The sequence below is a fragment of the Telopea speciosissima genome, chromosome 7, assembly GCF_018873765.1.
Source record: "Telopea speciosissima isolate NSW1024214 ecotype Mountain lineage chromosome 7, Tspe_v1, whole genome shotgun sequence".
NCBI lineage: Eukaryota > Viridiplantae > Streptophyta > Magnoliopsida > Proteales > Proteaceae > Telopea > Telopea speciosissima.
Genome location: NC_057922.1, coordinates 58,907,935 through 58,933,463, shown reverse-complemented (window position 1 = coordinate 58,933,463; position 25,529 = coordinate 58,907,935). Strand labels below are relative to the sequence as shown.

General features: G+C 39.1%; 1 protein-coding gene and 1 long non-coding RNA gene across 3 annotated transcripts in view; one reads left to right on the top strand and one right to left on the bottom strand.

The window, feature by feature from the left end:
* Positions 1-544: 544 nt before the first annotated feature.
* Positions 545-25,529, bottom strand: part of LOC122667903 (endoribonuclease YBEY, chloroplastic-like) — a 28,205-nt gene continuing 3,220 nt past the window's right edge. Inside the window, exons 4-12 of one of the 2 annotated variants that reach the window (XM_043864380.1) lie at positions 18,334-18,511; positions 18,126-18,209; positions 17,947-18,047; positions 17,527-17,619; positions 15,728-15,799; positions 4,511-4,630; positions 4,360-4,410; positions 3,586-3,774; positions 545-1,014 (exon numbers count right to left, since the gene is read on the bottom strand). In XM_043864380.1, the coding sequence (XP_043720315.1) occupies positions 847-1,014; positions 3,586-3,774; positions 4,360-4,410; positions 4,511-4,630; positions 15,728-15,799; positions 17,527-17,619; positions 17,947-18,047; positions 18,126-18,209; positions 18,334-18,511 (1,056 nt within the window). In that variant the 3' untranslated portion in view covers positions 545-846. The remainder of the gene's footprint in view (positions 1,015-3,585; positions 3,775-4,359; positions 4,411-4,510; positions 4,631-15,727; positions 15,800-17,526; positions 17,620-17,946; positions 18,048-18,125; positions 18,210-18,333; positions 18,512-25,529) is intronic. The other variant, XM_043864382.1, reaches the window with a different exon arrangement.
* On the top strand, positions 19,499-20,368 carry LOC122667904. The gene is made up of 2 exons (XR_006333874.1): positions 19,499-19,578; positions 20,283-20,368. It is a non-coding gene; the product is annotated as an uncharacterized LOC122667904 (long non-coding RNA).

The following is a 25,529-nucleotide window of genomic DNA, read 5'->3' as shown; positions in this document are numbered from 1 at the left end:
TTAACCTGATAAATCACACTTTGTGCAAATTTGATCAATGACGGTGGGGTTGCAATTTCATCAAAATAGTTAGGTCATTGTTTTTTATGTATAAAGGTTGTTCTGTGTGTGCCATGAGGGAAGCCAAGTACCCTAAAAGTTTAGATGGAAGATGAAGAAAATTGAATAGCCACTCTACCAAGCAAAATCCATCTACAGTCCTCTTCAGATGGAGCAAAGGCCATTCTCTCGCATCAACCAATATACAAGCTATGGTGGTTAAAGGACACATTAGACCCTACCTGCAATGGTGAAATTGATCCGAGCAAGGAAGAAACCAGAACATCAATCGGATAAAATCTTCTTTTCAAGTCAATCAAAAGGGTAGAAGTGAATCAAAAGAGGGATGGAGAAAATTGATAGGGACATTCAAATTGACCTTTTTATCATTCGTAATACACAGTTACAAGATTCAATCTTGAAAACCAATTAAAAAAATGAACAAATATAATCATACCATAGCCTGAGATAGGCGAAGGCTCGGGCTGACATAGCGTTATCCATGGCTGTATTCAGCCAGTCGGCCACCAGGAAACTGGCACAATACCAACCTGCTAGAACAAAAAAGGGATAACCACAGATGACCCCAAATCTAATTACAAGAGAAGCGTCCAATTCACTAAACAAGAAAGATGACAGTCCAGTTGATGAAAAATCAATGCTGGGATCATGTCCCAAAAATGGACCCGAAAGCCAATTTCTTCAATTCCCGTATACTCTTTATGCTTATAAAAACAATCATCCTTCCAAAGGATTGAAATGAATAATACAGAGAACTTATTGCACGTCTCGGGCACTTTGGCTATCTCAGAATACATATCGATAGATGGCATCAGCAACACCATCCTCATCATTGCTGCAACCAATGACATTAGCCACCGATTTTGCTTTCTCTGATCCATTACTGAGTGCAACGCCTAGAGAAGCCAGCTCAAGCATCTCAACATCATTCTCCCCATCACCAATAGCCATTACCTAATGATCCAAGTTAGCATAGGGAAGTGAGTTCACCAATTTCATTTCTTCAAAAACTAGCAGGATACATACAAGTGAAATAGGTCATCTTCCACATGGACAAAGCATCTTTCCATTTTGAGTATGACCAGCCAATATTGCTTTGAATATGCCAAAAATCATGACTATTTAGAGCCATTGTATGAAATGGGCCATCAATTTTAACATGTCAACAATCCAAGGGGTGCTCGATCTATGCAATGGTTGAATTGTCCAAATCAGTCCCCTACATGGCAAAACATAGCCGCCCACGTAGAGACTCCGATGCAGTATTCAGCTAGAAAGAAGAGGACGAAAAGACTTTTCTACAATTTGGGTTGGTCTGTTCAATATTAAATTGGTCCTTATTTCAATCATGCCCTATGTTACTATAGACGTGTTACTGTTCAGATGCTACTGTTCAATCCAGTTTTATTCTCTTAATTTATTGCTGTTAAGTCATTACTGAGGTTAGGATTTGTGCATTCCTATTTAATCCAGTCCAAGTCTCAATCAAATCCAGCCAAGTCTTAGGCAAAGAAGGGTCAAAAGTAATAAATGTTGTGTACTCCTTGAAAATGTAAGCCAATCCATTGATGACTGTGTAAGTCCTTGAAAATGTGTAGTTCATTAAATGGTCAAGGAGTCTAGGACAATGTTCCAATGAGAGTCTACAACCCTCCCAGCCCCACTATACAAGGGCTGCTTGTAAGCATTTGAAGAAAGTTAAAAAGTTGAATGAAATTTCTGGTTTTGTGGCAATAGATGTGAGCTGCCTCATTTTGGTTGGTGAGATACTAACGTAGGCCTTGGTGAGAATCCTTGATCATATCCCTCTAATCTCTTTCTTACTTGTTCCTCTGTTATTAAAATTGCTCAATTCTGGTTGTGTTCTCACCTCACTGCAATCCTATCAATTAAGGATTCAGATTTTGTTGCAAGAACTGAACCAGGATCCCATTAATTTGGTATCAGAGCCATGGCCGATGATAATTCTAATACTCCAAACCAGATCCCAAACTCCATAGCACAAGTAATTGGCATGTGAAACAATTGATTGATCGTATTACCATGATAGAGTAGCACTTTGATTCCATATCTCTATGGAGTGATGGACAACCAGTTCAATCGATAACCAATAAGACCATCGGTTCATGAACCGACTAGTATTTAGAAGCACTCCTCTGTAGCGCACTTTTCAGGAGCATGTGCGATCATACTTTGATCAAGGCACACCGCATGGACACCAAGATGACACTCACAAAGTGAAGATGGAGTTGAAGGAGAACAATGAAAAAAGAGGCAGTGCTTGACGATTCTAACACGGAAGACCTACAAGTAGAGGATTCTCATGTGGAATTCCACATTGAAGCGAACAAAGCAGACAAGGCTGAAAGGGGGAAATTGTGGTAGTGGTTGAGAACAACTTTCAAAATGATGAACCACAGGAAGCCGCGATGACTCAAGACGTTGCTCTTATTGTCAGAGAATTGTTGAGTTCGTGATTCCATTTCATTGTTTTGAAGAGAAGACTCCCAAGGCTGAAGATTATTTTCCTACCATTCATACGCCACTAGAGTACTGTTATCGACTGAAGTTGGATGTTCACACACAATTGATCCTTTTGTCGCAGCAAAACTCGAGGATGAGTTTTTTCAAACTGAGGAGAATAGATGCAATATTCAGCTAGAAAGAAGAGGCAGAAAAAACTTTTCTATAATTTAGGTTGGTCAAGTTTTGAATGGTTCTGTAATTCAAACCTAACCTACGTGTAACTATTCACTAGTTACTACTGTTCATGCCGGTTTTATTCTCTTATTTTATTGTTATGAGGTTGTTAATTGAGGCTATGATATGTCCAGTCCTAATTAATCCAGTCCAAGTCTCAATCAAATCAAATCCAAGTCTTAGTCGAAAAAGGGTCAAAAGTAATTAATGCATGTGCGCAGATTTTGAGAAGCATTATCTAGTTAGTTACAACTATTATCCGAAGTCATTATCTTAATCAATAGTGTCAGTCCATTGATGGTTGTGTAACTCCTTGAAAATGTAAGTTAGTCCATTGATGGTTATGTAAGTCCTCGAAAATATGCAGTTCATTAAATGGTCAAAGAGTCCAGCATAAAATCCCAATGAGAGTCTACAACCCTCCAAGCCACTCTATAAAAGGGCTGCTTGTAAGCATTTTGAAGAGAGTAAAAAAAAAAAAAAGAAATTTCTGATTTTATGCCAAGAGTTGTTAGATGCAATGGAGCCTAATGAGATGGTTGGTAGCTTGGTGAGATGCTAACCTAGGCCTTGGTGAGAATCCTTGGTCATATCTCTCTTATCTCTTTATTATTTCATCCTTCGTTATTAAAATTGCTCAAATCTAGTTGTGTTCTCACCTCCCTGCGATCCTGTCTAGTGAGGATTCTGATTCTGTTGCAAGAACTGAACCAGGATCCCATTAGACTCCTCTTTGGGAGTGAACATTAAATAGGTCAACAATGAATTCTGAAAAAGAAATTGAAAGCAAGCAACCATAAGTGAGGAAATATCAGTGGTCTCTACCTCTTTTGTTGTCACCCCAAGGTGATCCAAGAGTAGTTTTACTCCACTTCCTTTTGAAGTTCCAGGGGGGACAATTTCAAGCATATCTGGCAGTGCTTGGACAACATTGCCACGCCCTTTTGTTGCTTCTGACCAATATGGCCGCAAAGTCATAGCCACCCCCTCAGCAGTGTCAAGGAAGAGTAACTTCTGCAAATTCAAAAACCTTCCAGTAATATTACAAAATGGCATGAAACTACTTTGTGGCTGATTACATTAATAGGCATTCAATTCGTGAACAAAAACTTCAGCAGAAAGAGGGAAGGCAACCGATTGGGACATCTCCACATTGTGTCTCCGGTGCTAGACATATATCCTTGTTATGCCGCAAATAGCGGCAGCACCTTATGCCCATTGAATTTACTTGTTCAATCATGCTTGCAAAATAAATTACCATTGGGTCATAAGCAGTGAAAAGCAAGATATATTTTTGGGAAATTTCCTATAATGCATTAACAATAGAGATTTATGTATATTAAAATCTCCAAATGATGTAGATCGAACTTGAAAAGGTTTGCTGCACATACAACTAGTTGCACTGAGAGTGCTTCCTCTTCACTCTAGGTAAGTAATTTCACACAAGGGACCATCCAATTGAACTAGAAGCTAACCAATATAATTTGCTCTTCTGGCATATTCTTCTAGGAAGTATGATTGTGAAAATGTAGCAATAGCAATCCGCATCTAGTGACAATTTATGACGGCAAAATTAAAATTAATGGCAAAGCAACAGACCTGTATCTCGGCAGCAGCTAAAAGGTGCTCAACTGAAGGCATGACCTCTGCCTACCAAAGAAAACCAACTTTTATATGAGTTTTAGATAACGATAAAACTTATCATCCAATATGTAATCATGGAAAAAGAAACTAACAGTACAATACAGACCTTTGGTTCATGAAAAACAGTATGAAGACTATCGACCAAAGGATGATCAAATAGTGTCAAGCATCGATCTTGACTAAATGCAATAAGAGGAACCTTCTGCTCCCAGGAGTACAGAAATGCCTGCCATGGCAATAATAAGAATGTTTTGTAAATAGTTGGATAAAGATATTGCTGGAAAGACGTGGCGTTTTGCAATTTTTTATATAGTGATTCATGTAGCACAAACATTAAACCCCAACCACTCAATTTGCAACTCAAATATTAAGAGATACTGATGGGGATTTCTAACACCTAAAGATTAGAGCTTAAAATACCATTAAACTAGAATTGCAGAAATGAAAATCAAGGACAGAATGTAGGAGAAATCAATTACCAGAAAGATACCGACTCAGATGGGGTTCAAATTCTGGTTCAAAATTCTGTTAAGTGTAGGGAACAAACCATCAAAGTTGTGAATTAATCCAATGGTCAAATTTTGAAATATGGCAGAATCATTCTTGAGATATGACACTGAAATTTCTCAAAGAAACCAGGAAAAGAGAAATTCAATAACAGAACAAAGTCTAACCAGACTTGAGTCAAAGCCTGGTCGAAGGTCAGACTTAAGGCGAAGAATAATCCTTTGAAGTTTGACCTGATTCTGATGGTCACATTTAAAGAACTTGAAGAAGTATAATTGCAGAAGGAAACTGGAAAATCAATTTAGAAACTCAGATTGAAATTAGATCTGAAACTGAAATTTAGATTAGCAAACATGTGTGAAAAACAAACTCTGAAATCCAAACTGCAAGAGAACCAGAAAAATAGAAATCGCAGGCAAGAGGTATGAACTTAAGTCTGAACCGGTTAATTAGAAAGAAGATAAGAAAGTCTGTGTTCAGGAATCACCGCCAAGGGTATCCAACTGAATCACCATAGAACCCAAAAGCAAAAGCTTAACTTTCATTACTCAAATCGCAGGGGTTAGAATATCGTTACACTGATTTAAAAAGAGCTAAAATAAAATAGAAACAGAACTGTATTCCTTACATTCACAGGCTCAAAGGAAGGATCCTATTCAGACTAAACAAGTAAGGAAACAGACTCAAAAAAGACTAAACATATCCCAGTCTGACTTAACAACCTAATAATGAGAAAATAAAAGGAAGCAAAGTACTAACACTAGCCCATGATTTGGACTAACCCAACCACTGAACCATTGGTTCAAAGTTCAAACCAAATCAAAACTGGTTCAGTTTTTAAGAACAGCAGGACCAAAAAAAGGGCTGATCATACAACCGCAAGCCCTTTTTCTCTTCTTCCTGGCTGAGATCTGCATCAGATAAGAGGCTGATGAAAATTCTATACAGAAACACTAACGTTAAAAAGCATTCAAAGAAGAAACTTTTACTAGATGTTAGCAATATAAACTTGAATGATATGCACATGGGTAAATTCAAATAAGAGGGACTCTTCTTTTGACGACTTTCCAAAACAATTTCTGGTACCAATTGAAGGCTCTAAGAGGACAGAAAGAACCACAAAAAGAACATGTCTTAAGGTAGTGACAAATCACAAAAGACTTGATGAGTTATATGATTTGACAGACAAAATGGCAGCAGATAGATTGGAATAGCAGAATGAAATTCATCAACTGTTAACCCAAATAAAATCCTTGTGTAATTAGATACATCAGTTTCTGATACTCTATTCTCTATCTGTTGCTGCTTCTTAAAAATTCTTATCGATTAGTTAGTACTGTTCTGGAACTGCTATGACATTCCTATTAACTCTAGGGCTCTTTTAAATCTCACTATTCTGTGTCAGAATTTCTTCAAATTCAGGAGGACTATTCTGTTAGAGTTTATCTAAGAAGGGTACTTTAGGAACTAGTCTTTTGTCTAGTTACTTTATATTGTAATTCTCCTTTTTACCTTTTATCTCCCTAGGGAGGTGTCTGTAATTTCTCCCTTATTATTATCAATGGATTAATATAGGTGTGAAGACAACAATTCAACACACACATTACCATCGAATTCTCCTCTCCTCTATTCTCTTGTCTTCTTCTTCTCTTCTTCTCCCTCTCTTACTTGCATTTACCACCTAAAATCCAACTTGGTATTAGAGCTCTCAGGTTTGAGAGTCGTATTTCCCTTCTTGCTTCTTTTTTCCTCTCTTGGGAATCCTAGGGCACACAGGATTCCAAGGAGGAGGCTGCTATGTGAAGCACTTTGAATTAGTATGAAATAGGCTTCATATACAGCCTATATGGAGATTTCAAGTTGATATTTGAGCTACCTTGAAGCCCACACAAAGATTTGAAGCATCTAAATTTACCGCCAGCTTGTCCTAGGGTTACCATCAGCTCCCTGTTGCAGGCTCTCTTTCTCTCTCTCTCTCGGCAAGTGTTTGGGCTTTGAAATGGACCACTAGAATCGCCCAAGAGTCTTTGTTGTGCTCCATAAGTACTTTGTTGATTGAAGAAGCTGCTAGAGTACCTCTTCTCGTGGGATCAGCCAGGTAAGACCGATATTGGTTTTTACTCCTTTTCTTACATTTGGAATGCAATGTGTGATGTTCTTGGTTGTGAAGTGATTATGCAATACCTTGTGTGGACTCTTTGAGTTGGTATGAGTTGATGCTACCTTTTGGAGGACTTGTCTAACAGTCTGAGTGGAGATTTATCAAAGTTGGTGTTTATTTTTTCCTTCGCTAGGATTTTTTTCTTGTATTGGACTGCATATTTGGGTTGAGTGTGTACTCCCCACTTGGTTTGAATACCTTTGTTTATGGTCAAGTGTCTTTTTTTCTACACTGTACTTAATTTGAATGTCTCCAAGAGTGGTTCGGCTGATTCACAACCTACTCTGGTAGCCCCTCAGTTAGTCTTTGAGAATCCGTATACCTAGATCTCCATTGTGAAGCTCGATAACACCAACTACTTGGATTAGGCTCGCTCTTTGAATTTCCCTTAGGAGTAAAGAGAAACTAGGATATATTACCGGTGCTATTACAACCCCAGAGCCTAGCTTTCCTACCTATCAGAAATAGGAGACCAAAAACTCCACAGTCATGACTTGGTTCATTTTCTCGATGAAGCCCGAGATTGGGAGAAGATTTATGCGAAAGGAAACTACCAAGACCATTTGGGATAGTGTCTCCAAGACCTTTGACAGGGTGAGTGACTCTGCCAAGGTCTACCAACTTCTCCAAAAAATTATTACAATGCGGAAGGGTGACAGGACAGAGCATGAAGCAAAGGTATACCGCACTCTTGAGAAGGAACGTGTCCTCATTTTACTTGGTGGCAGTGAGGAGACCCGGCATGTGGCCATGGAACCAGCATCATCACTTGAGTGGTCTACTCTTACTTCTAGTTACCACAAAGATTTTTGTTGTGCTGGTAGAGGCCCAGTGCCTACTCGTGGGGAAGATAGAGATAGATTTCGATGATCATTGTGGGAGATCTGGGCACACTACAAAGAGGGTTGGGCTTTTCATGGCCGTCCCCCTGGTACACATGGTGGTCCTACTAGTATACGTGATGGTCGTAGAGAGGGAGCTAGAGCATACTCTATGATGACTGAGGCAGATGCTAGGGAGTATCCACCTAGCACCCAAGCTGATTTCAACTCACTCACTAGGGAAGACATGGCAGTGTTTCGTAGGGTCTTGTCACATCTGGGCAGCCTCTACACCTACAGTGGCATATTTCTCATCATCATCCTCAGCTTTACAGGCCTTTAGCCCATCTTGGGTCATTGACTCTGGTGCCACTGACCACATGACTGGTACGTCTCACTATTATGATTCCTACACACTTTGCTCTAGTAGGGATAAGGTTAGGGTGGTTGATCCCCCCCTTTCCTCCATTTCTGGCAAGGGCAGCATTCATGTTACATCTTCCATTTCTCTTGATTCCATTCTTCATGTCCCTAACTTTGCCACTAATCTCTAATCTATGAGTTACTTAACTAAATTCCTAAATTGTTGTTACTTTTTTCCCCCCTCAATGTCTTTTTCAAGATTTGGTGACAAAGAGGATTATTGGCAGTGGACGTGAGAAGAAAAGCCACTACCTTCTTGAACCTTTTTTGCCCACAGCTCAGTCCTATGTGTGTGGACATGATGATAGTAACTTTGTGGATTCTGTTATGTTATGGCATCGTCATCTTGGCCATCCATCTTTTGTTGTAATGAGGAAACAATTGCCTCATTTATTTTCTTCTTTTGCTTCTTCTCATGTTTTTCAATGTGCAGCATGTATGTTTGCCAAACATTGTCGTTCATCTTATCCATATCAGGGTAATATATCTACTGTCCCTTTTCATATTGTGCATACTGATGTTTGGAGAATACTCTTCTACTACCTCTTTATTTTGGCATTGCTACTTCGTGTCATTTGTTGATGACTATTCCCGCAATACTTGGACTGTTTTGATGAAACATAAAAGTGGTATCTGTGATGCATTTAAAAAATTTTATTAGATGATTCTTACTCAGTTTGATACTCGAGTCAAAATTGTTCGTTCTGATAAAGGGGAGAAATACATGTTTAGTAGCCTCCAAACCTTCTTTGCTAATAATGACATTATCCATCAGCTAGCGTGTGTTGATACACCCCAACAAAATGGGGTAGCTGAGAGGAAAAATCACCATATACTGGAGGTCACCCGTAGTCTTTTATTTGGCAGCATATTCTTAAGACCTTCTGGTCTGATGCTCTTCTCACGCTTCCTTTCTCATCAATCGCATGCCTATCAGACTTCTTGGTTCCAAATCTCCCTTGTAAACCTTGTCTCCACAAGTCTCTGCTTTCTCCCTTCCTCCCAAGGTCTTTGGATGTGTTCGCTATATTCAAGTTAACAAATCCTCTCAAACTAAACTTGACCCCAAGGCTCTCAAATGCCTTTTACTTGATTATTCTTCTACTACCAAAGGCTACAAGTGTTATCACCCTTCCTCTCGTTAGTATCTCCTCTCCAAAGATGTCACCTTCCTTGAATTTGTACATTTCTTTGTCCCTCGTAAGCATCCTCTTCAAGGGGACAATTGTGGGAGTGAAAAGGTTGTTGACGATATTCTCTTTCTTTCTCCTCTTCCTATTTCTCCTTTTATGCTTGACATTCAGAAGCACAAAGAAGTAGATGTGGTTGATATTGATGGTCAATCAGGTGTTGGTTCTGACAACACGAAGGAGTTAAATATTTACAAAAGAGGTTGCTAAAGGAAGAAGACCTGCCAAGAGTCCTCTTTAGATCCACATCCTGAGCCCCATCATCCTCAGTCAGGTGACATCCCTTCTCTTCCTTCTGATTTAAACCTTCCTATTACTGTTAGAAAGGGAAAGAGAGCTTGTACTAATCCTATAGCCCAGAGTCTTCTTTAGATCCACATCCTGAGCTCCATCATCCTCAGTCAGGTGACATCCCTTCTCTTCCTTCTGATTTAAACCTTCCTATTACTGTTAGAAAGGGAAAAAGAGCTTGTACTAATCCTATAGCCCAGTATTTTTCCAATGATGCTCTCTCTCCTACAGGTCTTGCCTTTACTGTTGCTCTCTCTTTTGTTTTTATTCCCAAAAATGTCACTAAGGCTATGTCTGACCCAAAGTGGAAGCAAGCTAAGTTTGAGGAAATGATGGCTCTTGAGAAGAATGGTACTTGAAAATTGGTAGATCTCCCTAGGGGGGAGAGTCCCAGTTGGATGCAGGCGGGTCTACACATTCAAGTATCGATCTGATGGTGCGGTCAAAAGGTACTAGGCAAGGTTTGTGGCCAAGAGGTACAGTCAAGTACATGGAATTGACTATCAAGAGACATTTGCTCCTATGGCTAAGCATAACTCTATGAGAGTTCTCTTATCATTAGCGGCCACTAAAGATTGGCCATTATAGTTAGACGTGAAGAATGCCTTCCTCCATGGTGACTTGAAAGAGGAAGTATACATGCAAACCCCACCAAGATTCAAACTTTCTTCAACTGAAGTGAAAGTGTATCTTCTCAAGAAGGCACTATATGGTCTCAAACAGTCACAAAATGCATGGTTTGAGCAGTTCCGGCAGGCTATTCTGAAAATGGATATTTCCAACATCAAGCTGACCAGTGTCTTTACCCGGCGAGGTAATGGTACCATCACATTTCTTATTGTCTACGTTGATGATATTGTAGTAACAGGAGATGACAGAGCTGAGATAGCTAGGTTGCCTACTTGGCTCAATAGTTTGAAATCAAAGATATGGGTCCCTTGAAGTATTTCTTGGGAATTGAAGTATCAAGGTCCAAGAGAGGAATTAACATATGTTAAAGGAAGTTTGTTCTTGATTTGTTAAAAGAGACAAGCATGTTAGGCTGCAATCAACAAATTCTTCTATTGAGCAGAATCACAAGCTAGGAGAAGATTGTGGTCCCTCTTATTGATGTGGGGAAGTACCAAAGGCTAGTGGGGAAGCTTATCTATCTGTCTATGACTTGCCTGGATATTTCTTATACAGTGGGAGTAATGAGCCAATTTATGCATGCTCCCAAGAGTGGCCACTTGGATGTTGTATATCACATTCTTAGATATTTGAAGTCCTCTCCAGGGAAAGGACTATTGTATGCAAGGCACAATCATTTGAGAATAGAAGGGTTTACAGATGCCAATTGGGCTGGATCCATCTCAGACAGAAGGTCTACATCTGGTTATTGCACATTTGTGGGAGGTAACTTAGTTGCATGGAGAAGCAAAAAATAGTCTGTTGTAACCAGATCCAGTGTAGAGGCAGAATTTAAGGCTACGGCTCATGGAGTGTGCGAACTCATATGATTAAGAAGATTGGTCCATGAGTTGGGGTTTGACACTGAAGGTCCTATGCAGCTCTACTGTGATAACAAAGCAGCTATAAACATTGCCCACAACCCGGTGCAACATGACAGAACAAAGCACATCGAAGTGGACTGACACTTCATCAAGGAGAAGATAAACTCAAGCTGCATTTGTACCCCTTTCGTGAAGACTAGTGATCAACTGGTAGACCTCTTTACCAAAGGGCTTACTTCTCTTCAGTTTGGTATCCTATTATGCAAGCTAGGAATGCATGATATTTATTCTTCAGTTTGAGGGGGAGTGTAAGAGTTTATGTAATAAGGGTACTTTAGGAACTAGTCTTTACTTTATATTGTAATTCTCTGTTTGACCTTTTACCTCCCTAGGGAGGTGTATGAAATTTCCCCCTTATTATTATCAATGGATTAATATAGGTGTGGAGGAGACAACACTCCAACACACACATTACCATCAAATTTTCCTCTCCTCTATTCTAGTCGTCTTCTTATTCTTCTCTCTTCTTTCTCCGTCTTCGTCTCCCTCTCTTACTTGCATTTACTACCTAAAATTCAACTTATTCTACTACCATAACAGACCATTCGACCATAATTTTAAGCCATTTTGATGCAGATATATCACGAAAAGGGGCTTGTTTGCTTGGGAATAAGTCTAGGGTTGGGTTGTATACATGTTGAGCCTTTGGTCCTGTTGGAAACTAGGGGTACTTTAGTACTTTAGTTCTGGTTTTGTGGGTTTTTCTGTTATTATTTTTTTCTTCAGTCCAAATATGTAATTCTGTAACAAGTAAGAGGTTAGGAGTAATTTCATAAACTCCTAACCAACTTACCATATTTGAGTCAAACTCTTTATTATAAAATTAGAAGGTTACCTGCGAGAGAATAGAATAGAACTATTCTATTCTCTCGCAGGCGGCTCTTCCCCTTGCTTGTAGCATCTCTTCCTCTCTTCTCTTCTTCTTCTTCTACTTTTGGTTTGATCAGTCAGATTCTGGTTTGCAACATGGTATCAGAGCTGTACTGATCAAACCAAGGGTTTTATTCAATTCTCTTCTGCTGAATATAACTCTCAGTTTCCAGATTTGTGTGGTGTGCAGCCATCGATTGCTGCTTCTGGTGTTTATGGATTAGAGACTCCTTCTTTCATGAATATGAGTACTGTTATTGATGGTAATTGAAGGTTGCTTGCTGGTGTGAAGATTTCCCTGGGAGATCATTTTTTTTTTTTTTTTGGTGAAGATCGAAACTCTAGTGTGCTCTGTTTTTCCAGAAATCGATGAAGACTGTGGACCTGCTTGCAGCCATGGTTGTATGAAGACTTAAACAGATTGACTGATTGTATTACATTCCTTTTTTTTCTGGTTGAAGGCCTGATAAATCAGACTGTTATTCTCCTTTTTTCTCTCCCTTTGAAGAAGACGATTTCACTCAGATTTTCTGAGTTCTCCTGGCTATCGAATTCTGTTGCTGAAGAAAATCGATGGCTGCTGTTGAGGCTGTGCTCCTGGAAGGTGGAAACCTGGTTACTTGGCGTAGTAAGAAGCAGGCAATGGTTGTTCGATCTAGTGCAGAGGCTGAGTTTAGGACTATGGCCTACGGTATTTGTGAACTTCTCTGGCTTCAGGGTCTTCACCAGGATCTGTGTGTCCCTATTTAGCTTCCCTTGCAACTCTTTTGTGATAGCAAATCAGCCATTAGTATTGCACACAACCCAGTTCAGCATGATTGGGTGAAGCTGATGTAAATCAAAGCATGAAGAAGACGGACAGAATTCAAAACCAAAAAAAAAAAAAAAAATACTGTTCATGTAAACAATACCACGTGAACAACGATTTGGAGCTGATATGGACAGACTGGTGGAGATTGAATGCAACTTGAAGACTTTATTTAGTTTCTATTTTTATTAGGCCTAGTTTCTAATTCAGTCATTATTATGTTTCTAATTTATTTAAGCTTCTATTTTGTGGTTGAATTATAAAGCCAATTAGATTTAGTTAACTTCTCTTAGGATTTAAAAGTTTTTATTTTAGAATTAGCTTTCATTTTTGGAAGTTCTATTGTAAGCTTGCCTATTAAAAGGCATCAGATCTTAATGGAAAGTACAGAATTTTTAGAGAAAAGAAACTGCAGGCCAAGTTAGCCATTGAGTATGGGTATTCCCCTATGCTGCAACAGCTGAGATAGCTGTGGGTGAGAGACCCAGGATGAGAGGCCCATTCCCCCCTACCCCCTTCTTCTATCTTCTCTTCTTCCCTACCCCCTGTTTTGATCTCCACTGCTGCTACTACCTGTGACTGCAACAACTACTGAGAACACAATCTGAAGTTCTGAATCCATCATTCTATTGATCCCCAAGATTGTTGTTGCTACTTCCAATCGAACCAGGGCTGTTGTGTGGACACTCCTCTGCCCAGAAGGTCAATCAAGTGCTGCAGCAGTTGTCCCAAATTGTTGCTGCTGTTGCACACCATTAATAGATCCTTATCGTGTTACCTGGCTAGAATTGATCTCTCACTAGTTTCTCACTGGTTCAAGATCGACTCTTGCATTAGAAGCATACTGAGATTGATCGTCACTTTATCAAGAAGAAGTTAGAACAAGGCATCATTTGTGTCCCTTTTATCACATCCTCAGAGCAACTGGAAAATGTGTTCACTAAAAGCTTATCTAGTAAAGTTTTTCATCCCATTATTTCCAAGTTGGGCATGATTGACATCTATGCACCAACTTGAGGGGGAGTGTTGTAATTTGGGTACAGGGGTAATTTTGTCTACTTTATCCCTTGGGGGAATAAGGGGTATTCTTGTACTTGTACCTATTCTAGAACATTCTCTAGTCTATTATAAATAAAGTGGGCTGTGGACATAATGTCACAAGCCATTATTCCCCAAATCAACCCTAGAAGATCATACGCAGCCCTTATTTTTTTTTTTTGGAGATAAAGGAAACCAGCTGTTAGATCTGGCTGAAATTTGTAATGAATCTTAAGAACCCTAACTTGAGAACTCGATTTAAGTTTCACCCAATTCTGACCAGCCGATTTGCTGCTGGAGTGAAATCTCTATTTTGCCCTTTGCCTCAGGCTTGTTAAACACTGTTTTACCTTTGAATTTGATTCTGATTTCATGAGCCTGTTTAATGTTAATTACATATCTGAAATCAGCAACCTATCTTCACTTTCAAACCCTAATTTCAGTAGTTAAATTACATTTTTACCTCTACTCCCATTAGAACGAGGATAACCCCTTAATTGCTGATTTAACCATCCGATTGGATTCAAAGTTTAAGCAACCATTCTTCTACCCATATACTAAACTCGATTGGAGTTTAGCTCATCCTAACCATCTGATTTTTGTTAATTCTAATTTCTCCTAAATCTGGATTTTATTCTGTGAAAAGATCTTGTTTTGGCTACTGCTTTGATCATTCAATACTACATTACATTCAGAGTTTCCGATTCTGAGTTACAAAATTTCTCCTTTTGCTATACTGTTATACCCTTTTCTGTGATCCTGTTCAAGCCAATCTCCTGGATTTCTCTAGTTCAGGTTAGTCTTCTACCATTTCTATTTTTCAACTTAATTCCTCTTCGGAAGGAATATCTATGACTCATGATCCCATGCCAAATAGGTATCCATAAGAGGTTCTAACTGGAAGAGTCTCCTAATCATCTTGGAGACCACATATGCTGCAATTACAGATCTCCATAGACCACCAACCTACTGCCCATATTCCCCCAACCATTTGGATAAAGGGCTGTATTGATATGTTATACTTGAAGAAAACTCAAACCCACTTCAAAGATAGTCTTGTGAACATCATTTCTACTCCTACTTTCACTAAAATTGCATTCCTCATATTCTGTTTATCCAGCTCATCTCAAAACCTTTGATTCTAGCCATTCTTTCATGGTTTTAATAATAAACAAAAGGAAAAAAGATCTCTACTTGGATGTGTTTCCTATGCCCTCACAGGGCACCATGAGATGACGTCTCTGCCCCCTGGGTAGATACCCAGGCGTGCTCACCCATTGGCCCAGACGCTTGTGTAGAGACCATGTGACCAAGTAGAGATCTCTTGCCTCAAAAGGAAAAATGCAAGGATTTTTCAGAAACAATCTTTTGTGGGATGAAATCCCAATAATAACAGCTAGAATTCTTTGGTATATACAAGAAACAGGATCATTTAGTTGATTTCTTGTCTCCCCAATCAGATCTCCTTAATGTTGTAACTTTTTCATCAAAGGAATCCGTAAGTCATCAAGAAAAGACTCATCAATTCTGATATAATATAAGCATGAAAAGAGTTTTCTAATATCTAGATATCATTCTCCATTCCCGATGAGTAACAATAACCAGAGATCTAGAAACCGCCAGAACTATTTTGTGCTCATACTCTTAAAAGAATGACTTACCTCTCGACAAAGATTAGGATCCAAATTGCTTCTAAAAATCTCCCGACCTTGTCTTCCATAAACTAGCAATCCCTAGAATTCAGGAAGCAACAACATATTGTGTGTGAAAATATGAAATAAACTCTGAAAAGGTAACAAAACAGAAAATACAATAAGAATTTCAATAATACATACATAAGCCAGCACGCATTAGCAAAAAGATATATAGAAGTTGAAAAACAATCAGTTCCTAAGGTGGAATATCTTCAACCATTAGCATTTGGTTCTTGTTCAATACTACTTGATTCTTAAAAGTTCAGAGTTGAGCCTTGGCCTATGGCTGGGTCTTCTGTAAGGATTACTTCTCAAATTCTTGTTACTTCAAGAAATCTACTAACATCATTGATCATCAAGTCTGTTCACAGCTCTTGCTGGAAAATTGGTTTCTTTATTCAAGAAACCTTTAATTTTCATCAGGATTCACATATCGACTCTAACTGCACCATAAGGCAGCTGCGAGAAATCAATGCGCTCTCAGTCATACGGTGTATTTACCACACCCCAAAACAATTGCAATTTTCTATTTGGATTTGATTTAATAGAATCTCTTTAATTTCTCCATCTAAAAACTCCATATCAGCTCTAATCTCGAAGCCTTTATTATTTTCACTCAATCTTTTCTTTCACCCACCTGGCAATTTTTGCAACCAGAAATTCCACTAGTTCTATTCTTATGCCCTACCACTTAGTGAAGGCATCCTGCATCAGTTACCTATAAACAGATCCATGAATCATAAATGAGAAACTAGAGAGATTTATATAAAATCCAGGTTTTGTAGCATTTTTTAACTATTGAGAGGTCTGGCTTCTTTTCTGACTCATATTTTCTTGTCTCATCAGTTAAGCATAACTGCATTTGACGATGCAAAAGATGCACATGTTATAGATTCAACAAGTTTTAAAACCAGGTACAGTTTTAGACTAGACCTATTGATTATCATCCACTGGAAAAAGAAAATAATAAATTTGAAAATGTGAAACCAGAGGAAGCATTTCAGCTGCCGGCATGCATGTTTATTTTGCATGTGAATTCCAAGCCTCAAAATTAGACATGTCGAATTTACTGGCATTCAAGACACTTCCAGAGTTGTATCTTCCTCGTATCCTTCCATGCACCATAAACTACGGAAAATTGTGTGTGATGATGCAAATGATTGCACTTTTAAAATCAGCATATTTTCAGAATACACCTAAGCATTACCACCCACTAGAAAAGGTGGAAGAGTGGAAATATTAAACCATAGGAAGCTTCTCAACTGCGGGGATGCACGCTAATTTTTGGCCTTGCCTGCGTACATTATGACCCTCCCCAGACCCCGCAATGGCGGGAGCCTCATGCACTGGGTATGCCCAGGCAATTACCAATCCTCTGAACATTAGACATGTGGCAATTTATTAACATTGAAGACACATCCAAGGAATTGCCTAAGCCATTAACAAACTGCCTAACCTAAAACCAGACCATCATTTTTTTTTTGAAAGTGTAATCACACAAACCACACACCAATCCCAAATGGTTAACCAACTTTTAGGACCGTGGAATGGCGGATATACACAACACACCACACGCACACACCTGATGTGGGACTAAACCCACCCACCCAGCACAAACAGCTCAGCAAACAACATAATAAGAAATTCAGTATACATATTTTCAATTATGTAATCAAAGTGTCATTGATTATCATGAGATGGTAGACCAGAATTTAGTTGGCATGTTGAAAACAACCAAAAGTGAAGGAACAATTCAAAAGATACACCTGCAAGAAGACCCCAGGAGAAAACTCTGAAATAATGCCATCATTTCCAGCTAAATGAACAGCCTTCAAAGCATGTATAGCAGCAGGACGAGCCTGTTTCCAAGACAATATAACCAAGGAATAATTCAGTAAATTACGAGAAAGAAACAGACCCCTCCCTTTCCCCCCCCCCCCCAAAAAAAATAAGGTACATGTCCAGCAGAATAAGAAATTGATACAAGGACATCTATCACTCAATGCAGAAGGAATAATGTCCTGAATAAACTGAGTGCACGTACAAATTTACACACATGCACACAAGCAAGTTGCTGAAGGAAATAATTCTTTCGGTTGACTAGAAGTAAAATACGTGAAACAATCCTGAATTAACATTCCTATAATCTATAATACTAGAACTAAGAGCATAAAATTATTTCTCGCCTTTCCAGTGGCAATCACTACTTTTACTCCCCTTGACACAGCCTCCTTTAGTGCTTTTGCTGTTGTTGAAGAAACTTGGCTTCTACTGTTCAGCAGTGTGCCTGATATTTATGTAGGTCAAAAATGTAAGTTGATGCAAAAAATCAAAAAGCACGATACCAACTTCAACATGAGCTTACCATCCATGTCACAGAAGATATAGCTGAATTTTGGCTTGTAAAATCGCAGACTGCCTTCTCTCTTCCTGTCTTTTGAAAGGTCACCTGTAAAGAATCTCAAACAGCAATATCTTTATAAAACCTTATACTACCAAATCGATTTAAGAATTTATCCAGCAAAGGGAAAGGCCCATCAGAAATAAAGTTTTACAATAGAGGAAACACTCACCATCTGAAGTTTCCAATTGATGACCCTCATTATTAGTAAGAGCATATGCACTCTGAACTAACCCTTTCCCCTTCCATCCAAGACTTTTCAAAAGAAGTTCCTCCTCCTTCTCCATTTCTGCTTCAGCCTCATCACTGACTTCATGATCAAGTCCCAAAAGATGTAGCAACCCATGAACCTAGAGGAATACACACCAAATTATGGCACTTACTTCAACTTACATGCAAATATTTCCAGCAAAGACGAGAGAATCTCCCTGAGCATGGAAAAGTCAAGCTACATCTTTAGCATTCTAGGGTCATAGCAGATCACACCTAAGTATATCCAGATATGATCCAATTATAGGATTATCATATGCATATATAAGACCAAATATCGATCCAAGATATAGCAGATTCAATTTAATCGGTTTCAGATCAGGAAGTCCATTGCTATTAAAAGGTAAGTGCAATAATGTCAAACCACCTAAGCTAATGGACAGTCATTAATCATTATGTTCTTACAATATATAATATGGTGAAGAGCACGTTAAAATGGATGAGAGAGAAAAACTAAAAATAAGAAATGAAAACATTCAAGGTAATTTAGGGATAGCTCCAATAAGTATAAGTTGAGGGGAAATTGTTTGAGGTGGCATGGAAATGGATAATGAAGGAATGAACAACAGACCTCTCTGGCTCTGGAAACACAGTTAATAAAATACAACAACCTGACCTAAGCCAAAAGCAAATAAAAAGAAAGATGACTAGTCCTGGGGCCTAAGAACACAAATAAAGAGGACTACTGAAGTCTCACTTTATGAGTTGAAAGTGACTCCTCTAAGGTTATTAGATTTAGACGGCTGAATGCAAAGGGCCCTTGTACATTGTAACCAGATGGACGAAGAGGTTTCAGATAGACAGGGTGCAATGAGGTTTGAGAAATGCTGACCTTGTCATGATGCCAAGGAAATGGCAAGTCACCATGGCACCTAGGCGGGAGCCAAAGCAAGCACCAAATATTACATTCCATGTCATATTTTATGGTTGGGCTCATATTCTCTGTGTCGCAGCGCAGGCTGCGCCCAGACACATGGGCCTGCCACTCAGGGGGCAGGGTGGTCATTGCACCCACCCCCATGTGTCTGGGCGCAGCCTGCGCCCCCGGCAGAGAGAACATTCTCCCTTTATGGTTTTTTAATTATCCTATTTGTTTATGGGCTCTGGTTTCCTCCACAGCCCTAATATCTGCCACATGGCAGATCAGGTCAAGGTTGGAGGTCTCGCGCGATCTCGGTAAATATCTTGGTATTTCATGTACCGAGACGAAACCACCCACGAAACAAGAAATCAGCATAATCTCAACTTAAATTTTGGTATCTCACCGAAATTTCGGTTCAAGATTTTGTGTTGGTCAAAATGCTACAAAGCCACCTTATATAAATACCTATTCTCGACTTGTCTCGGCCAAAATTTCGACCTCCTCTCACTGAACTCGACTGATTTCGCCAGTTTTTGAACAACCCCCCCCCCCCCCAAAAAAAAAAATTCATTCTATGTAACAAACAATGTTACAAGTATGATTTATGAAATGGTTTATAATTTGATGTCTTTTCATTCCTAGTGCTTATTTAAGTGGTATTACTTGAATTATATGTGTGCCAATACTAAAGATCAGTAATTCAGTATATACATAGAGCGTACACTACCAACGTAGGGCCCCAAGTCAAACTACCATTTTGGGTGTGATTTTTAATAAACTAGAGTTCCATTATGTTTATAAGGCCTAAAATAGGCTGTCTTGCAAGTTTCATGACCTAATTAGGTCATATGACCACTGAAACCAGGGGCCAAAATTTTCAACCAAAAAAAAAATGCATCATCTCGGGATCTCGGTATCTCACCGAGACAACTCAGTTTTTGGGCTGGCCGAAACCATGCCCGAGACCAAAACCTCAACCCTTGGATCAGGTAGAGCCTAATTTTAGTGGGCAGATAGGGCCAGGAATCCCTTATTCACATGTCAAGTGTCATCTGAAACAGAATAGGCCATTTGGCAAAATAACGCTTCGGATATCTCTTAAAAGTGGTTGAAAATATGAAACCCTGGGAAAATCATTTTAAACCCAAAAAGCAAATGGAAGGCTGAAAACAGAAGGAAAAATGTTGACAGATGGAGAGGTATATGATCGAGTTGGGCTTTGCAATTTGGCAAGCAGTCAATATCCAGCCCGTACCCTATCTATCCAACAGTTGGAATTGCCACATGGAAAAAGTAAATAGGCCATAAAGGAATGCCTTTAATTCGATCCCTGGTTAATAACCCTGATTATGGATCATTTTAGGCCCACCCAACTAATAAATGGCTCAACAGTGGTGATCTCAATTTCCTAACTTCAAAGAGCAGATAGACTCGGTAGCAGAATGGTAATTACTTTGAAAAGTAAGGACCAATCTCGTATTTAAACATTGAACAGGGTTAAGTCGAACCACTTTGCAAAATAAGGAGCTTTAAGAAATTAAAGTGGAATGGGGGACAAAATAAAAGGACACAAGACATATAAGGTTTTTTATGTAAATGCACAAAAATGTCCTTATAATCTATAGAAGTTTAAGTTTTCTTCTACCTCTCGAATTCAAGAGGTTCACCATTCACGATAGAATTGAAGACAATAGTGAGCTTCAACATAACGTATCAGCATCAAACAGCCCCAAGACTGAGATTCAGAATCGCCCAGACCATAGTTAGCAAAAACGGGAACAACACAAAAACGGAAACGGACGGTACGGGTTTTAAACGGCACAAAACTCTGAACAGTATGGTCAAAAATGGTCAAGAAAACAGAGAACAACAGAAAATTGGAAACAGACTGTGTGGGTTTTAAACAAGTAGATTTCCACAAAAAAAAAAAAGGCAGCATACTCATATAAATTGATAAATTTTTACCCGAATACCCACATCTAATATTCAAAACTATAACATCCAACATTAATGCATATATATTCCATAACCTATTATAAGTTTAATGAAAAAATAATAATAAAGGATAAACATGAAATGAAAGGGGATGTAGTTTTTGCATAGGGAACTGTTTCAGCATAAGCAATTGATTCGATATGGTTACATATTAATTAGCACACGTCTCACATGAAAGTAGGAGTCTTATGCTCCCTTATCGGTATATACTCTATACACATGAACCGCACATAGGATACACGTGGCATTTTTTTAGTTTCAAACAAACCCGAACACGTTTAAAATGCAGAAGATAAAAATATGTGTTTTTTTTTTTCTGTCCATTTGAGACGTAAACAGCAAAACATGTTTAAAACATCAAAAAAGGGGAACGGATTTTAAACATGTCTTGGCTAACAATGGCCTAGACCTGCTGGTCTAATTCAACCCACTAGTTATCGATTAAGCAGGGATGTGAAGAATTGGTTTGAACTGATTCACAAAAAAATCGCTAAACGTAGCAGGTCTGATCTCAAGGGATGACTTCATAATCCACGCAAGTTTCTGCAACCAGATTGTACAGATAGGATCACCCCTGGGATGTATAACAGCATACCAAATACAAAAGAGAAAGAGTTGGGGATGAGGGAGTTTGATCAAATCCCTTCCAGCCCAACTTGTTCATTTGCGCCAGGGGAAAAGGAATAAAAAGAACGAGTAATATTATAGGGAGAGAGGAAGGATACGGAAGAGAGGAGGAAGGTTGTACCTGAGATGCAAGAAAGAAGGAAAATGGAAGGAGGATTAGAAGGAAGAACAAAATAGTTGCGCCACTCCACGGCCGTAAGAGGTACACCAAATCTAAAAACTAAAGAAGGATTATACGTATATAAAAAGGTTATGCCCAGTTGTGATTGACATCTAAAACAAAGCACAAAGTAAATTTGGACTCTCACTCCTACGTAGCTAACAAAGAGATAATGTTAAATAAAAAATGTAATTAGACAAAAATAACCCCTAATTAACAATAATGAACCAAGTAGTTGCATCAGCTCTCCCGCTCATAAAAGAACTCGACAAAAACTCAAGTGCCTTTGTAATGAACTTGACGATGAGGTGGCACGTATCTCAGGGAGGATGGTCAGACCGCAACTCCATGTGTGGGGAGGAGACACTGACCATAACTAGAGGAGAAAACTATCGCTGTTGAGGCATATCCGTCAACGCGTGAAGCAACATCAGAAACTTACTTGCTCCTTGCGTCACCTCGAAGGTATTCCGTGCACCATCTTTACCAGGCCTTGGTGCAACGGTAAAGGTTGCTCCGTTGTGACCAAGTGGTCATGGGTTCGAGTATGGAAACAGCCTCTCTGAGAAAGCAGGGGTAAGGCTGCGTACATTATGACCCTTCCCAGACCCCGCAGTGGCAGGAGCCTTGTGCACTGGGTACGCCCGCTTTTTATTGTAGAGAATACCAGTCTTACGTTGCCATGGTCGCCATAAGAGAACGTCACAACACGCTAAAGGGGGATGAGTAGGCAAGTCATTTGATACTGAAGCGGCCTAAACTGTATGTTAACTTGCACTACATCGGCTTCTCCACTAGCATTAGGCCCAAACCCTCAGGGAAAAAACAGTTGGTACCCAGTGCATGAGGTTCCTGCCGCTGCGGGGTACAAAACCTCGCACATTTATAGAAAGAAAAAAAAAAAAAAAACTGCTTTTGAGGGTCGTGAAGTTCTCGAACTAAGTCTGTGGAGATGAGAATGGTTTCCGCTCCTGTACTGATAACTGTATGCATTGCAGTTGAATCCTCATCTCAGTAGAGTACCATTCTGTCAAAAGAGAGGAGCATTCTCTACTAGCTCATTGGAAAATAGAGCAAGATTGGCTGAGTTAACTTTGTCTTTGTCATCAAAACTATAATTGGTGTCATCATTTGGATTAGGAGGATAAAGATAATAATCACACACATAATTACTGCTACCCTTCTCTGTCATGTCTCACCTATGTCCACATGGCAAGTCTTGTGGGGACATTTACTACCTAAGTGACCTTTCTCACCACAATTAACACAATGTTTTTCAGCTACTTGTTAACTTTGGAGACCTCAAGCATCTTGACCTTAACTTTGTGAGGCTCAATAATCCTTTCTACCTCTTGTAGGCTAAATAAGTCTTGATCATTTCGTTCTGATGACTGTACTTGATGGTCTTGGTAAACGCAGCTGCCAGATCGATTGATCAGAAGTCATCGTCAGCAATTTCTAATGCAGTTCAGAAGAATAAGAAGGCCAACAGCAAGACCAAGAATGGACCAATAGGCTTAATTTTGAGTGCCCAATGGGTTATATGCATTGTTGTCAAGGCATCGCTGAGGACCTGAGGTGAGTAGGTGACTGCCTTGGCATCCAGGCACCTTGACAACTAGTGTCGCCTTGGTTGCCTAGGCGAGCATTTTGGTCGCCTAGACAACAATGGTTATATGGATTACGAGCCAACTAAAAAAAATTTTGAATTTTCTCTTGTAATGGGCTAATTCTATAAGCCCAAATATTAGGGATTAGAGTCCTATAAAGGATTAAGTAGTTAGTTTCTATTTTAGTGTTTATTGTTTGCTTTTAGAAGATTTGAAGGAGATTTGCATGGAGGATATTATAGAAGATTAAATGAAGATTTGTGTGGGTCCCATGTGATTTGTGTGGAGAGGATATTATCTAGAAGATTGTTGGAATATTCTGTTAGATCTACTACTACTTAATAGCTACTTAGCAGTTACTATTTTCCGTTTCTTTCTTTTTATGGTTTAGGCGTTTAGCAACTATCTTCTTTCTAAAAAATTGCTTTTTTTTTTCTGGAGTTTCTACTTTGTAAGCTATTTAGTAGCCCAAGGCTTACTGTTCACGTAACCCAGTTTCAATATTATAAATACAAGAGAAGAGAGACACTCCCACTGGTTTTGACTAATCAGCTATTGAGTTCTCTTTGTGAAATGCATGCTACTGTGGTGATTCAGCAACAAACCCAAGGTGGTAAGGCCTTGGTTGGGTGGTGGGGAAGCCTCCCGCAGGCCTTGGTGGTGAAGCCAGGTCATATCCCTTCTTCCTCTTTTCTTCCTTCATCTTTTATTTCTTCTTTTATATGTAAAAACAAGGGTTAGAAAGTTTGGTTATCAATATTGATTTGTCCCTATATGTGATCATGTTGCAATTGATTTCCCACTGGTTCTTCCCTAGTTTGAGATGGTTTACACTTTATTTGGTATCAGAGCTAGAGAAGGATGGCAAACGACATCGACGGTTATTGCATTCTACTCTAATTGTTATTCAATTGTTAGTCAATAGCTACTTAGTAGTTAGTATTTTCTGTTTCTTTCTTTGTTGTGCATTAACAACTAATCTTCTTTGTAAAAAGTTGTTTTTTTTTCTAGAGTTGCGATTTTGTAAGCTTCGTAGTAGCCAAGACTTCCCACCTCCAATATCATAATTATAAGAAAAGGGAGACACTCCCATCGGTTTTTGGCTATTCAATTATCCTCTTTGTGAGATGCAAGTTCCTGACTTCCTGAGGTGATTCAGCAGCAAACCCAAGGTGGTGAAGCCTTGGTTGGGTGGTGATGAAGCCTCCCGAAGGCCTTGGTGGAGAAGCCAGGTCATGTCCTTTCTTCCCCTCATCTTTTATTTCTTCTTTCATAAATAAAAAGGGGAAAAAAAGTTTTTGAAAATTCTATTATCAATATTGGTTTGTCCATTTATCCAATCATGTTGCAATTGATCTCCCACTGGTTCTTCCCTAGTTCAAGATTGATTTTGCATTAAACTCTAACCAAATCTGTGTGTTCAGCCCACTGATATACCCCAATACTCGTTGTTGATCTGTCTCCTGGAGTCTGCATCTGGAGGACAACTTGTACAACTCCATGGTGCAGGTATCCACACTTTTAATGCCTTGATGAAAATAAACTATCTTGTGGAAAAGCACCTTCTCAAAATTAGGATGAACAGATTTTTTGCTCAATATCTGCTTCATAGCCTCCCAATTTGTAACAAGTCCAAGTCGCCTGATGAGCCTTAACTGTAGCACATCATCCCACGACGAACATGTATCCCAGTGAATTTGGCGAGTATAAGCTTGCACTTATTGTCATTTGGAGATGACTTATAGAAGAAAATCCTTTCGAACTTAATCAATCAATCAAGAAAATCCTGAAGTCCCTTTTCTCCATCAAACTCTAGAACCTTGACCTTGATGCCGTAATCCCTG